Source organism: Bicyclus anynana, chromosome 6, assembly GCF_947172395.1.
Source record: "Bicyclus anynana chromosome 6, ilBicAnyn1.1, whole genome shotgun sequence".
Taxonomy (NCBI): domain Eukaryota; kingdom Metazoa; phylum Arthropoda; class Insecta; order Lepidoptera; family Nymphalidae; genus Bicyclus; species Bicyclus anynana.
This window is the reverse complement of record NC_069088.1, coordinates 12,840,863-12,856,045: the sequence shown is the minus strand read 5'-3', so window position 1 is coordinate 12,856,045 and position 15,183 is coordinate 12,840,863. Positions and strand designations below refer to the sequence as shown.

Here is a 15,183-nt window from a genome sequence, read left to right as displayed (position 1 = left end):
TCACCACGCTGCAGCAGCGCACGCACAACAAACAACTGTTCTATGTGAGTTATTGCGGTACACTCTGCATGGTCAGAACACACGCACATTGGCTCTGCAGCAACTTAACGAGGCGGTGGTGGGCGGACACATGGCGGCGCGAGGTATGTACTATAAGTTTAGTGTGCGTTTCAGTGAGGAATTTTACATTTAAAAAAAAATTCAGACTAATTACATTTTACCTTTTATTCATTGCCAATGAAATTAGGAGTAGGGACTTTATTTTTGCAGAAAACAACAATATTTAAATTAATTAATCTATAATGATTTAAATTCCAATTCTTATAACGAAGGAGAGCACTTCTCACATTTTGGTGATAAATTCAACCACAAACTGTTTATAGGTACATTAATATTTATTATTCTAGAAAAATAGTAGGTATTACATATATTTTATCTTACTATAGAATATAATATAAAAATAACAATTACAAACGGTATAGACAGTGGACTGAGCAACATCAATGTCATTCCTATTACAATGAGCGAAGCTGCTACAAGAATATTTCTTTTAGATTCTTTGAATGATATAACGACTCTTTCGGGTCTTGCATCTACGTAGAATATTGCCTGTAAATAAATGATATATTTATACATTATGTGCATACGACTATATGAACCATAGTAATTTTACAGCAAAATAAATTGAATTATTTAGAAACTCATTTTCTTTTTTTCTTACACATTAAATAAATATTTTTCCTAACAAATATGCGATATGGTGTTTATAAATAAGTTTCTCTTTAGAAATTGAGAATTAATAACAAAAAGAAATTTCAACAGATTTGATATGATTTGGTAAAAATAGTAAATCTGACTCTAGACTATGTAAAAATTTGAAAATTTTGTTTATAAGCTTTTCACAAAATACGTAAGTCAATTGAAGTCGAGACAACAATTTTCTTGTATAATATGGGCTTCTGTGAATTAAAAGCTGTTCTCTATGTGCTATATTAAAAAATACTTACTGAGTAACTTAAATTGTTTTCATTATTGACCAACAGTAACTTCTCGCCAAGTATACTATCTGCAAAATAATATTAATTATATATAGATAATTATAGATGAATTTTATATAGCTCTGCTGTCACATGCCACAAACAGAAAAGGCAAAATTAGGTTGTTCAGAAAATATGTTATCGCTCCCTGCAGTCATAGGCACTTTAAAATTATAGTCAAGGTCCTTTTCTTATACTAATGGTGCCTGACCTGTCTGATTTTAAGTGACAAAACATCAACACAGATATATGTTTCTTTTTAAATCTCAATGCTTAATATTTACAGCAGAAACCCTTTAACATAACCTTAAAACATTAATGGCATAAAAAATGGTGGTTTGGATAAGATCTCTCACAAAGTCCTGCTACTGAGAAATCTCATAATACTGATGACTAAATTCGAATTCCCTTCTATAATCGAGAAAGTTATTCCTACTTTAATAAGGCTGATGGTCTTACCACTGCTATCGACGCCAATTTTATTAACTTCATCTAATTCTCCGTTTCTTATTGTTATTTTGCTGGTATCCTCGTTGTAACAGTACATTTGCTCCGCCAAAGTGCTTGTAAAGTTGGTCTTGTCTGTCTCGAATCGTCGTTTTATTTCGTTTAGAAAAAGAAATGCTCTCGAGCGTTGACAAAGCTAAAATCATTTAATGCATTATGTCTTTAGGTTTATAGAATTTTGTTCAGAAAACTTGGCAAATGAGAGAGAAAAGGTGTGTTTTGTATTAGAGATACTATCTGATAAACGTAAGATTCAAGGGTTGTTTTTTTTAGTAGTGTTACTTTAAAAACACTTTACTGATGACTTTAGTGTAGCGATAAGAAACACGATTCTACATAAAACATTAGGTGAAGCTCGGGCCCTAGACATTGACAATTATTATTGTCAGCTTAAATTATGTCGATACGTTTATTATGAAGTCGTGAATGAAAGCACAGCATGAAAGTTTCGGACTCACACTAACTGGACAGGAAATTTTATTTTTTATTAAATCTTATACATAATAAAGAACAGTATAAATAAAACATGGTTCAACATGGAATCCAGCCAAATATCTTGTATTGGACAGCCCCACGCAGTCTCCATTGAAATTAATTTGAATTTAAACCACACGTCTAATATTATCACTATCTACAATTTAAACGAGATTCTCGAGAGTTTTATTGGATTTTATTTATAGTAGTATTTCAGTCATTTGGCCACCAGTTTCAATGCCACGCAAATCAGGATTTAATTCTAAAAAGTTTTTCATACTATATATACACTGCTTAATTTTGTTCGCAAAAATGAAATGCAATATCCTAAACACTTTCCCCATATTCATAAAATAAAGTTAAACCTCAATGTTCTTCGCAGAAAAGTGGACAATGACTACTGGTTAAAGTTGACTTTACTTAAAAATATGAGGTTACTTATATATCCCCATCCATTTTTATAAATAAGGCCGTTTAGCTCAATATATCTTACATGCATGTTCTTTCTAGTTTTTTACACATTTAGTTCAGTAATTAAAAAATACAAACATTAAACTTACCCTGTCAGTAATACAGAAGAATAAATATCCACAATCAATCACGTAGTGAAATAAATATTTCCCATGGGAATACGTCATCTTATGGTTGCAATTTGAAATCTTTTTGAGCACTTCCTCTAGTATTTCTCCAAAGTTTCCATCACAGGTCGCGTATTTGTTGAGAACGGTCTTTTGAAATGCCACAGCACTAAAAAGTATTGGCATCGCGAAATTTTAACCAATTTGTTTACATTTCAAAATTCTCTCATGTCGAAAATAATTTCACTAAGCACATTTAAGTAATATATTTATTTTTAACTTTCAAAGATGTATAGAACTTTAAAAACAACTTTTCGGCGCTATGTTTAGTCCCGTCTGTAATATTGTAAACGGTCTCAGGGCCGCGAATTCTTCCGCAAATTGAAACACCCACCGATATCGTACAGATATCACACATTCTAAAATTAGGTGAAATGTGGGCACGCTCTTAAAATGTTCTCCGCTAAAACTGTCACTTCCTATAACTAATCAATTCACGCTTCATGCTTAAGCTAAGAGGATGTGACAGCCAATATTTTACATTGGCGCGTTAATTTTTAATTGAATTAATAATAGTATGATCCAGTGAATGCAATAACTTCCCCCCGGTATTTAAAAAAGTTGAATATTTGTATTAAATTTATACGAGTATTGCAATCTAAAAGTTGTCTCAAAACCTACATATGGTAAAATCCAGAAAAACTGGCACAATTTTGAGGAGACCTTAATATTATAAAAGCATTACAATAATAAATTTCTATTTTTTATACCAACTAAACTTAACTGAACCAAACTTTGTAAAATAGTTTTCTGTAAGAAATAAATGGCATTTTTATTTTAATTTTTTAAAATAAAATGCCAATTTAAAATTTAAATTTTAAGTTTTTTATTGGTGCCCAAAACCGGGATGATCCTTAACCAAACAAACTAACCAGTCTAGACCAACGAGACAATTATAACCATTAGCCATATTAATACAATTCATCATCGTCAGCCTATTTTAACTGCCTACTTTAGGGCAAGGTCCTCCTTAAAGGAGAGGGAATATGGAACCACTACGCTGCTCTAATGCAGGCTGGTGGGCTTACGTTGATAATGTTAATTCATTAACGACCACTATCAGATGTTAATGGTAATGACCGTGACCGACGGAGTAACGCCTCCGGCTTAAACCCTACACAAATGAGATTTTTTATGAAGAAAAAACCTCAGTATTTCTAAGCCCGAGCCAGGATTTGAACCCAGGTCCTCGTGATCCGAAACCAAATAGGCTAACCAGTAGACCAACGAGAATCTTAGATCCAATATGTAAGAATGTAAGAAATGTTTATTTGAAATAATCTATATAGAATTACAATGGCCCTTGGTAAACCCGCATCTTAAGGGCCAGTGACTTATAATTATAATATGACATTGGTTCTCTAAATTCGTTTAATTATTCTTTACAGGAAATCTTCGAACTTGTTCTACTAGAAGTGTTTCCAGAGTTAAAGCGCTACCAGTGAACGTGAGTTAAAAAAAATACTTCAATAAAGTTTATATGACAAATATATCTACAGGGACTATAGAAACAATCGAATCTTTTCATTCCGTTAATATATCAAACAAGCTTTATTTTTTATTAGTGTATGTACTGAACAATTTTAGTTTTACGAAAGTTACCTACTTGTGTCTTTTACCCGTATTTTCGCACATTGTTTCGATTTTGTTAACTTACACGTAGTAGCTTTAGTTTTACGTCAGCCACTGACGATCAAGTAATCTCACATGCCAGCAGCGGTAACGGTTTGACAACCGATAAAACTGATCGTGTGTTGGTCGCGATGTGTATGACATCATGCCGATCGCGACCAACACACGATAAGTCTTTTTTACTTCTAACTTTTTTTCTGATGCATCACTCTAAAAAACGAAAATAACATCCTGCCTATGTCCTTTCTATTCATCGGTTTGAAGGCGGTACCAAAAAACAAAATGTACTTCTAGGAGCCTACTACTACTTGGCATAGCAGCTCACATGACTCTCATCTCACTCTGATCTCACATGCCTGCAGCGCTGAAAAAACTGATTGTGTGTTGATCGCAATGTGCATGACATATTGCTGATCGCGACCGTTGACCGCGATCCGTTAGCGATGCAGGCATGTTTGATTACTTGATCGTCAGTGGCTGACAATAGACCACAACGTCCATCTGCTTCTAACTACATTGATTTACGATACGATTATGATATGTCATCGCAATAAGTTATGTGTGAAAATACGGGAATTAGATTCTCGTTCTATTTTATAAAACACATTATTTGTGCGTTAGTGCAATGTTACCCGTATTAAACGTTGCGTATATTAGGTGTCATAGAGATGATCTCAATAATTGTTATCGTGTTTTGTCTGTTCGGTAGATAGCATAACGCTTAGCTGTATAGTTTCTGTGATCATTTATACTAAACTTAGCTAGTTGTGCAAAGATTACGCTCTCTATTTATTTTATCTGGGTTATTAACGATGCTTTTATAAGTGAAATGAGGTAGATTCGTTACAATAACGACAGTTAGATTGTTGAAGGGCAAGTGACAGGAAATGCATACTTAATAGAATTAATATTACATAATTTATACAATGTGCGCTGCAGCACTGTGCGGGTGACAGTTGCCTTATGACGTTCATAATACGAGCTAATCTCGTGAATCGCGGCAAGAGTCAAACGAACTGTCACTCGCACCATGCTATGTCGCACGAACTATAGGCTAATTGTATTATATGTTGTGGCAATACAGTATGTCCGTATATGAATAATGTATACTTGTATGCCTGTTAATTTGAGGTGCATTTATAGTACTGGAAGAATGACTAAAATGAGTTTGCGTAAGCATTGCAATGGCGATTGTTTTAACGTATTAGTATAAAATCCGAATTAGAAACGATTTCCACCCATGTATTTAATGGATGAATAGGTGGCCTAAAAACCTCTTGGCCAAATTAATATTACCCAATATAACTACAAGTATCGTTAATGATAGTTTGGACAGGAGTTTTTATTTTTGAGGCAACCTACTCGCAACATATTTTTAATTAATTTTTGTTTAATTTTTTAAAGTCGGTTTCGGATTCCATACCTTTCGTTACTTATGGAATTCCTCTAACCATATATTAAGTCTATATACAGATTATAATGCTCCAACTACTTGTCCATATTCTTTAGTCTGAGCCCAGCACACAGATTATGAAACTCCAACTAACTGTCCATATTTGTTCGTCTGAGCACTTTAATATAAGCGCCATCTAGCGACGGACCTCGTAATCTCTACAAAATTCATCGATGTCGCTGCCTTTCGAAACAAACCTAGAGGTTCCAAATTTAACCACTAAAAATAAAAATCCATCCACGGCGTTACACTTTACTTAATAACTTTATTGCACAAAAAAGAAATAACAAAAGAACACAATAATTTTACACGGCAACCTTATCACTAATAGTGATCTCTTCCAGGCAACCTAAATGTAAATGATCTAAATATCCTGTGAGAAATTGCAATATAATAAATAAATACAATACATATACTAAAAAATATGTAAAATACAAAACATTACAGGTTAATTAAATATCCATATCAAATAACATACTTTGTACAATTGTACATAGTTATGATATAAACAAAATATATAAATACAGCAAACATGAAATGTTTATATAACATAAACCTACATACATTTAATAATGAATGATGGGTGAAGGTCGTTTCTATTAAGGATCTTAAATACTATATCTACCACTATAAAAATTGTAGATTATTATTATGTATCATCTATCTCCCTTTACTATTAACGTAAACGGTTGGTTAAACTATATATAAATATTTTGTTCGACCCAGTGCCATTTTTTATGTACCTGATTTTTTTAAATACGTACCGTATTACACATAATTTAGGAGTCCTAACTAACGATTTCAAAAGTGTAGCATGTAGTGCTAATTCGAATGTACACAAATCATTAACTGGGTAAACAACAAAACTAACCATTTATTAATGCACAAATAAAATATTTAAAACTGCGCATAACAAACATATCATGACATGTTTCACTTCAAGTTAGCCTCCAAATTAGCACGAAAAAGTTTTAAAATAGATGTTAAATAATATATTAAAAATTGCCACTTTTATTCGGTGCCTACTTTTAGAAAGTTTAATTTACGAGTATGATTGGTGTACATTACCGTTGAATACATTGAAATAATTAGTACGAGTGTATTTATTGTACTAAGACTGTGTTTGATATAAAATTTTTCGTATTTTCTACTGTCCATTTTTTATGCGAATCACAAAATACTCAAGTATATTTAAATCTTAAAAAGAAATGTCATATATTATAGCAATATTTATCATTAGCATATCAAAGTATCAAAACTTTCTTAGCCGACATATTTTAACCAATAACATTACAAACTTTTATAATCGAGTATGAATAGAACTATTTTCGTTAACAGTACAGTGATTCAATACTTAAAAACCACTCGATTTGGGCATAGTTTCAAATAGATAACTAAATTCATGTAGATACTACATAATACCTTTTATAGGAATGTTTCTTCTCAATTTTATTTTTTACTTTTTTAAATCTCAAACATAATTATTTTGATAAATAAATTATTAAATGGATGAGTACATACGTATTAATAACTATGTTCATTCGCTGTTAGTATGTGAAAAAAAGTAGATGTTTAGGACGTTCTTAATATTAGAGATGTGTTGAAAAATTTGAGATCTGTGTTTAATTATTATTATTATATTAAAAGTGTAATAAAATAAAATTATATAAGGATTGAATATGGACCTTAGATCTTAACCAAGTATTAAAAAAATGTACAGTCAGCATCAATTATTTGTAAATTTATAATACTATCCAATATAAATATTGGTTATTACATAATCTACACAACTCAAACAAAGTACACAATAGTAAGTTCATTTGGTGCGTATGTTTATGCCCTATAAAGAAACAGCCTATTGGATTCCTATTTAAACATATAAAAGACAAACTATATTGAGACTATCGGTATTAATCTTTACACGTTGTACGCTATATGAAGTATTATTACATGTATTTCATATTAGTTCCTCTTTTGTGCCAAAAATTCCTTTGGACTTTTAAAAGATTTGCCAGAATTAATTTACAGTATTCGGTAGTCAATATTACTCTTCAAACTTTATAAAGAGATATCTTGCTGTCATGTCTGTAGAATACTTATTAACTATATGTATATACAAAGATAATGGCTAAATGACTGATATGTCAACATAATCAAGCTGAAACAGTGGTTTCGACTATAAAGAGGACTTCTTATAAAAGTCAGCCCTTTGAAATTCAAATATTTTAGATTTATACGCAGATGAAGTCGCAGGCGTCTGCTAGTGATATCTACCGCAGCTGCGGAGCTCGTACACAATGAAGTGTGAAAGGGCATTTACAAGGCTACCACTAATTTCCACTGATTTCTTAGATCTCAGTGTATAACAGGTGCATTTATATATCCATATTCGATGCTGACTGTACCATTACACTACATTATTATCACCTACATGGTATTAAAAATACCAAATTAGTTTTATATAGAGGCTGTTTCATAGAAAAGTTTATTTGTGTATTTTTTATAATTTTTTGCAAACAGTTATAATTATATATAAAATATGCTTTATTTCTAGTTTCTAAGACTCCAGTTAATATATTTCTTTATGGATAGTACATAGATACAGCATTTACTTGTTTATATTAACTTAATCTTATATTTATATACTTTGTGTAAAAATGTGATTTAATTCGGTAGAGTGGTAGTATTCAAGACGGGGACTGAAAACCAAGAAAAACTGTCTAAACTTTCACATATTGTTTTAGTTTATTTATTTTTTGACAAGCATAGGGCTTGGTTACGATATCACTTGATTGTCAAGTGATGATGCCTTCTGCATCATCACTTGACAATCTAATACGAAAATATTTCGTATATACACGAAAGTTTAGAAGAACTACTAGATTATTGATTAACCTTGACTGGTTTCTACACGCCGCCATTATACCGGAACGCTACATCACGTGGCGGTACATCTTTGTATTATGATTATAACTAGCCATAGACAATTGGAGGGGAAAGGATAGTTTGTATATCTATATGCCTACATGTAATAGGTGCCGCGACTATAATGTGTAAGGTACTTTTGAGCGTTGCCAGGTGTCCGGATATAGCCGGACATAAGTAGGCTTTTTGATTGCGTGTCCGGCCAAAATAAACGGTGTTCGGCTTTTGTTAGTCGTTTTATTTCGCATTTTTTTTTTGCTAAAAAACTCTTATTTGTGCCTTTCATTAGTATTTTAGAAGAATTTCAATATGTTGATAAATGTTTAAGTATTTAGATATAGAAGAAGACTAATTTTGTCTGATGACTAGTAAAATTTTGCTTGATTTTACATACGATTTTTTGTTTTACCTGTTAATATTGAGACAAAATCCACAATAATGTAGGGTGGCTGGCTGGTCTGTCCGGCTATTAGGTTTGGCGACCTGGCAACTCTAATCGCAAAAGTACCTCACACCTTTTAATCAGAGTAGTTGCAAGTTTATATTGATAAAACTTTAAATGTACATTTAATAAAAAAAAACTATCGAATTAAAACCTCCATGTCACATAGATTTTAATATCGATATTGTTCTATTTACTCGCAAAGTATAACTACACTTTTTTATTTGACATCTCAACAGGTTGTCTATGAACGAACGAAAAATGTCAATTCCATTGACGTTTCAGTGTGACGTCACGTCTTTCTCTTCATAGACCCTACACACCCAGTGTGTAATTGTTTCAGATGACAAGTAATAATAATTCACTATTGTTTTATACTTTTATTTTAATCGGCCTATCAGAATCGTATAGATCTTACGGTTATGAGAATACTGACTAAATTTGTCACTAGTAATTACTAAATTGACTGTCTTCTATTGCACAATATAAGTAATAGATTTAGGTAGTTGTTAAGGTACATTGATGTATTAACTTTCTATCTTCTACCCTTTTTGCTAATACAACAAAATACCAAATATTTAAAATGAATAATTTTGGATCTTGACTTTAAAAAAAAGAAAATACATATTAAGTGTTATAGTATATTACTATATTTGAGCGTTGACTAGGTGTAAAATCTAAACTGAATATAATGTATCCAAATATAATGCATGTATTAAATAAAGATCTGAAAAAGTTTTAAATAATACTTTATTTTTTATCTCTTTCAAATATCACATCGATCTGATATTTAGGTAAACATTATGTTACGTAAACAAAAACAAAATATAGTCTTGGGTACAATCATGGCCGCACGTCCGCTCGGAGTCGGTGTCAGAGAGATACTGTCAGTATAAGTATCGGACTACCCACATCGCATCGTTCAAAGTATGTATGTACGACGCACATAAATATTTTGAATCGGGAGTTTCAGTTCGGTCTCGGATTCATCGAAAACGCTGCCTCAACTTGTTTAAATATATGTACATTTAGCAAACCAATGTATGGTATTTTTAGGACTATAAATGTCAAAGTGCGCAATGTCATATGTTTATATTATACTAGCGGACGTTCGCGACTTTGTCCGCGTGGAATTCAGTTTTGCATGAAAAGTAGTGAGTTAATCCAGAGTAAAATCTATTTTCATTCCAAATTTCAGCCAAATCGGTTCAATAGTAGCGGCGTTAAAGAGTAACAAACATCCATACAAACTTTTGCGTTCATAATAGTAGTAGGACTAGCAGACTCCGCGCAGTTTCACTCGCGTGCTTTTCGTTCCCGTAAAACTAATACGCGTGAAAATGAAAGCGGTCAGGTCAGGCCCTAAACATATGGTTAAGGTATGAAATAAAACAACTCTATATTCGAATAATTTCTATTTTAAATTTCAGTACAATAATAATAAATCTGGCAACAGTTTTGACACCTATTTTCAAGGATGTATTTCCACAGAAAAACGTCGAGCGGAGCAAGGGTGTAAATGAATAAACCAATCACATCACTACCATATACCGTGATAGAGTTATCACGTCATCTTTCACTGATGTGATTGGACTGTTTCTGTACCTATGCTCCGCCCCGTTAGGTGGAAACGCATTCTAAAGGAGGCTTACGGTGTAAAAGCTGTTTTACTAATATTACCTTACAAATATAATCATATTTAATAAATATGAAACTTATATTATAAAAAATAACAGCACAGGAATTAAATTAGTACTTGGCACTCTATTATATATAAATTTAAAATAACATTTTTTTTTCAAATATACTCAGAGGCGCAATTATCGTCATATTAAAGAGAGTGGATAATTTTGCCTCTGAGTATATAAAACTGAAAAGTTACTCTAATAAATAAACGTGTGCGTACTTAGCACCTTACATCCGATCTGATAACCCACAAATCCTTTGGAGTACATAATTTTAAACTATACAAACAAATTTCCATTTAATATCCACTCTAGCATCTTTATCACAGCACTCAACATCCCTTACTAACTATGAGAAAAAATAAATTTTGATCGAGAACGTTGCAGTGTTCTGAAGATTCGTCCGCATTTTACCACTACTAATTCTTATAAAATGCATTTACTACAAATTAAAAATCAAAAACTATATAAATATATTGTTTGTAAAAAAAAATGTTTATATTATTTTGATATATCAGAAAATAATTTTTAACTCGACTATTATGATTGTAAAACGAGTTTTAGAGGTAGTGGTTATTCAATACGAAATTTAATAAATTAAAAAAAGAATTATTTACAATTCTATATATTGTATTTCGATGAGGTAAATAAATTCAATCAGTTTATTAACGATAAGCCATACTTCTGACACAAGTCAAACTCTGTCCTAGAATTACGAATAAGATGAGATGAGACAACATTATAATGAAGCTTTTCATGGAGATCCTTTTTACTGAGCCAGCCCTAGGGAGTCATATTCAAGGGAAAGGGTCAATTGTGTAATCAATGTAAGTAATTTTAAATTATCCAAAAACTTCATGTATATAATATATATATGAAACTTTTGGATAATTTAAAATTACATATTATGTCCCGGTCATACAGAACCTATAATCACACTATATAATCACACTATATAAATGTTTGTACATTTGAATTTCTATGGTATAATATATTTTCAATTTATTTATAAACAAACGGAATGTTATCAATAATATAATACTAATGTGATATAGATTAATCATTGTAAATAGGAGCCAGAAAGGGATTACCTTTCAACTATCACATAATTCGAAAAACATGTGAAACAATTTACCCAAATTATTTACGAAACATATTTTTTTATCAATGTTTTCAATTAATTATGAAAATCATTATAAATAATTTATTCAATTAAAAATATACTGTATTTTAGAATAGATGATTTCGAGTATTGTAAGTACATTATATATAAAAAGTATATCGATTTGAAAGCGATTCCAACGTGAGAAAGTCTTTTCATCAGTTTTTTAGTTTTTTCGAAATAAATAAAACGATCTAACCTATCTAGACTAATGCAACAAACATCCATTAATTTTAATAGAGTGCTTTACTACCTCAAACTATTATTATTTTGGTAGATATTATAATGTGTGTGAAATCAATTATATAACCATTTATATGACACACATATAGAATTGAAAATATTCTTATGTAATGCTTGAGTAAATTAAAACGATCGTCTTGAAATAGAATTAAGGAGAGAATTAGATTCTCATTGCAATTAAGAGAGAGTATTAATGTATTTATACATTGTCAATCATTTACTTTTATTTCCGAGTACAGAACAGTATAATATTTAATTAGTAACCAAATATTTATATTATCCTAACTTAAAATTATAACACACAGGATGCTTTTAATCCAATTAAAACTATTGAGCATGCAAAATCTATGGGAGGATCCATTTAAAAAAAAAATGTTGAAACAACCTCTGTGCGTTGTAAATATTTTTTTTTATCGTCGGTAGTCTTAACCTGTTGATTCTCGTTCTAATCTACCTTAGATATAAAAACCCTGTGACATGTGCGCCGCATTATGGCGACAATGATTTTTTGTAAAATCGAAAATTAAAATTTTATATTTAACCTAGGTATATGTATATATAATGGTGATGTTATTTATATCATATACTGTAACATAAAATAGTCATTTAGTAACATCACATAAGAAATATACATAATTTCTAATTAATCTAACAAACAAATCATGTTGATATGAGACGGGACGTATGGGGCTGCCCTCGATTTAGGTTACATAATATAGCCAAAATAATCATTCACTTAAACGTGATAAAAATAAACTTTTATATACACTCTGTCAGACAAAAAGTCATAAATTAGAACTAATTATATTTACATTGATATATTTTATTGTCTCCAATTGACAACATTTCAAAAATAATTGATAGCATAGAAAAAAATATGACCTATTTGGGTTTTATTAAAAAAATTGTTTTGTTTTTTACATCTTTTAATTACAAAACACTCACTGTTCAGAATCTTTTAGTAACAAAAGTTTATTTATTTTTTATTTTAATTGTCCCGCTTCAACTTTATAGTTGTTTTAGGAGGTACCAGTTAATAAGCTTTTTAAGAACTGATTTTACATTGAATATATATATTTATATCTGTATTTTTAATCTGAAATGTTGTCAATTATCGTGGTAAACTAACTCTAAAAGTTAACTTTTTTTGAAAGAAAACGAAACTTAATGTTATAATGTAAAATGGGAACAAACCACTGAGTGAAGTAAAGAGGTGGGGATAACATCCACACGTTAATTCATTTTAAAATAATAACCCTTTCAACCTCAACGCTCTTAAATCTATATATTTAGTAATTGTTATAAAGTTATAACATTACACTCTAACAACAGTCGGCTTCGCCCATTTCCCGTGAGCCTTGGGGAAATTGAGTGAACGTCGACATATACAAAAATAATACAAAGATTTCCTTACCTATAATAATTCATCATATGTGATAGTTTATTATTATCATTAATTATGTCTTAAAAAAATAGTAACGTTAAATTCATAATAAATTTACTGGGACAAATTAAACATTAGGAATAAGTTACTCGAGTGATAAATAGTGTAGGGAAGATATTTTCAGTTTTGGACATCATGGGTATACCTTGACTATACTTGTAAGACATTCATATTTATTTTACGATAACATATTATAATATATTTACATAGTTACTTTTCTATATCTACCTACACTGTAAAGTGTATTAATACGTAACAGTTATTTGATACTGTCATGTCATTGTGGTAATTTAATTGAATGACTACTCACGTATATTTTATGATAATAAGTTTATAGGTTATTATAATGTTATTATATTGACCCTAATGAATTATGGTGTAATAATGTAACGACATCTATATTTAGTTACATTAAATGGGTATCAAAATGTATCATTTCCGGGAATTGACTTTTAATACAGGTCTTTTAAATCGTCTGATACGTAGACATCGGTAAGTTGTAGTTGGGTTCCTTTAGTCAAACAGTAATGTCATAATGTTATTATATATATTAAATGCCGTAGACATATAGATCAAGTTAAAGAGTTTCTTAATTGGCGTGTTCTAAATTATTCCATGTCTATTATCAGTTTACTCTCTAGCGGCCTTATATTTTATAAACATGGATTGCTATTTAAACTTCAAATATCTTCAAAGTAAAGTGAACTTTAAACATTAGTATTAGGTCCACTTTACTTTCTTATGCCAAAGAAAAATTAAAAAAAAAATTTCATGTTTATCAAATCAATCAACAAGATACTTTGTTAATAAACATTAAATGTTTGATAACTTTAAAATTAAATCATAATATTTGTCCATACAGTAGTTTGACTACAAAACTGATATAACTCCGGGTCAATGTTGTCTAACAATTGTTTTCGTTAACTCTAACAATAGTAGATGTTGATCTACTCTATTTCCTCTACCACTAGCTACCAGCGCTAACTCGATAATTGTATTGGAAAACGAGAGGCTTACACTCGAGAGATATTCTCGAAGATTTTCAACAGTATGTATTCATATGTTCGAATGAATGTCTGACGTCTTCCAATTCGTGGCCGTTTCGTAGCTGCCGCGTGTGTGCCGTGTCGTGTGTTGTGTTCAAGCGAATGGGTGCAGGGTGACGGGTTCAAAGTCGTCGTTCGCAGGTCTCGGCGGTTGGCGGTGGGGGGGCGGCGGGGGCGGGGGCAATAGGCTTGTTCCTTCTGGCACGTATACGTTTGTAACTCGTCCCTAAACAAATCATCATCATCATTAACAACCTCAGACCAATTATAGAAGGACCTGTATCGCACTCATAGTCACGAACAAAATTCTCTGTCATTTTCTGAAGAAAACGAGCTTAGATTTGGTATATATCTTATAGTAAACTAGAAGTTTTTGCCCGTTTTTTACACAATTCAATTACACAAAAAGGTATTTTTACGGAGCTTTTTAACCGACGAATACGATTACAACTATTTAACATCGATACTATAGTGAAAGTTTTTATAATCGCATTA

The 15,183-nt window shown here is 31.0% G+C and overlaps 3 protein-coding genes across 4 annotated transcripts in view; 1 reads left to right on the top strand and 2 right to left on the bottom strand.

The window, feature by feature from the left end:
- LOC112056116 (sorting nexin-25) overlaps window positions 1-9,854 on the top strand; it is a 31,610-nt gene extending 21,756 nt beyond the window's left edge. The window contains exon 17 of the mRNA XM_052881975.1: window positions 4,045-9,854. Within this exon, the coding sequence (XP_052737935.1) occupies window positions 4,045-4,101 (57 nt within the window). The 3' untranslated portion in view covers window positions 4,102-9,854. The remainder of the gene's footprint in view (window positions 1-4,044) is intronic.
- LOC112056115 (vesicle-associated membrane protein 7-like) lies at window positions 80-3,056 on the bottom strand. The gene is made up of 4 exons (XM_024096461.2): window positions 2,579-3,056; window positions 1,497-1,680; window positions 1,008-1,066; window positions 80-609 (listed from the first exon to the last, which is right to left on the bottom strand). The coding sequence occupies exons 1-4, from the start codon at window positions 2,780-2,782 to the stop codon at window positions 433-435; spliced, it is 624 nt and encodes a 207-aa protein (XP_023952229.2). The 5' UTR covers window positions 2,783-3,056; the 3' UTR covers window positions 80-432.
- A 654-nt stretch (window positions 9,855-10,508) lies between the features above and the next one.
- The window catches only part of LOC112056117 (low-density lipoprotein receptor-related protein 4), a 30,614-nt gene continuing 25,939 nt past the window's right edge, over window positions 10,509-15,183 (bottom strand). For both annotated transcript variants that reach the window (XM_052881974.1, XM_052881973.1), the window contains exon 35: window positions 10,509-14,914. In XM_052881974.1, coding sequence (XP_052737934.1) covers window positions 14,811-14,914 — 104 coding nt within the window. In that variant the 3' untranslated portion in view covers window positions 10,509-14,810. The remainder of the gene's footprint in view (window positions 14,915-15,183) is intronic.

Coding starts and splice junctions, on each gene's coding strand:
- LOC112056115 (XM_024096461.2), bottom strand. CDS start 2,782: ATGCCAATACTTTTTAGTGCTGTGGCATTTCAAAAGACCGTTCTCAAC. Junction 1,067..1,496: donor AATTGGCGTCGATAGCAGTG/GTAAGACCATCA, acceptor ATTATTTTGCAG/ATAGTATACTTGGCGAGAAG. Junction 610..1,007: donor AAAACAATTTAAGTTACTCA/GTAAGTATTTTT, acceptor ATTTATTTACAG/GCAATATTCTACGTAGATGC.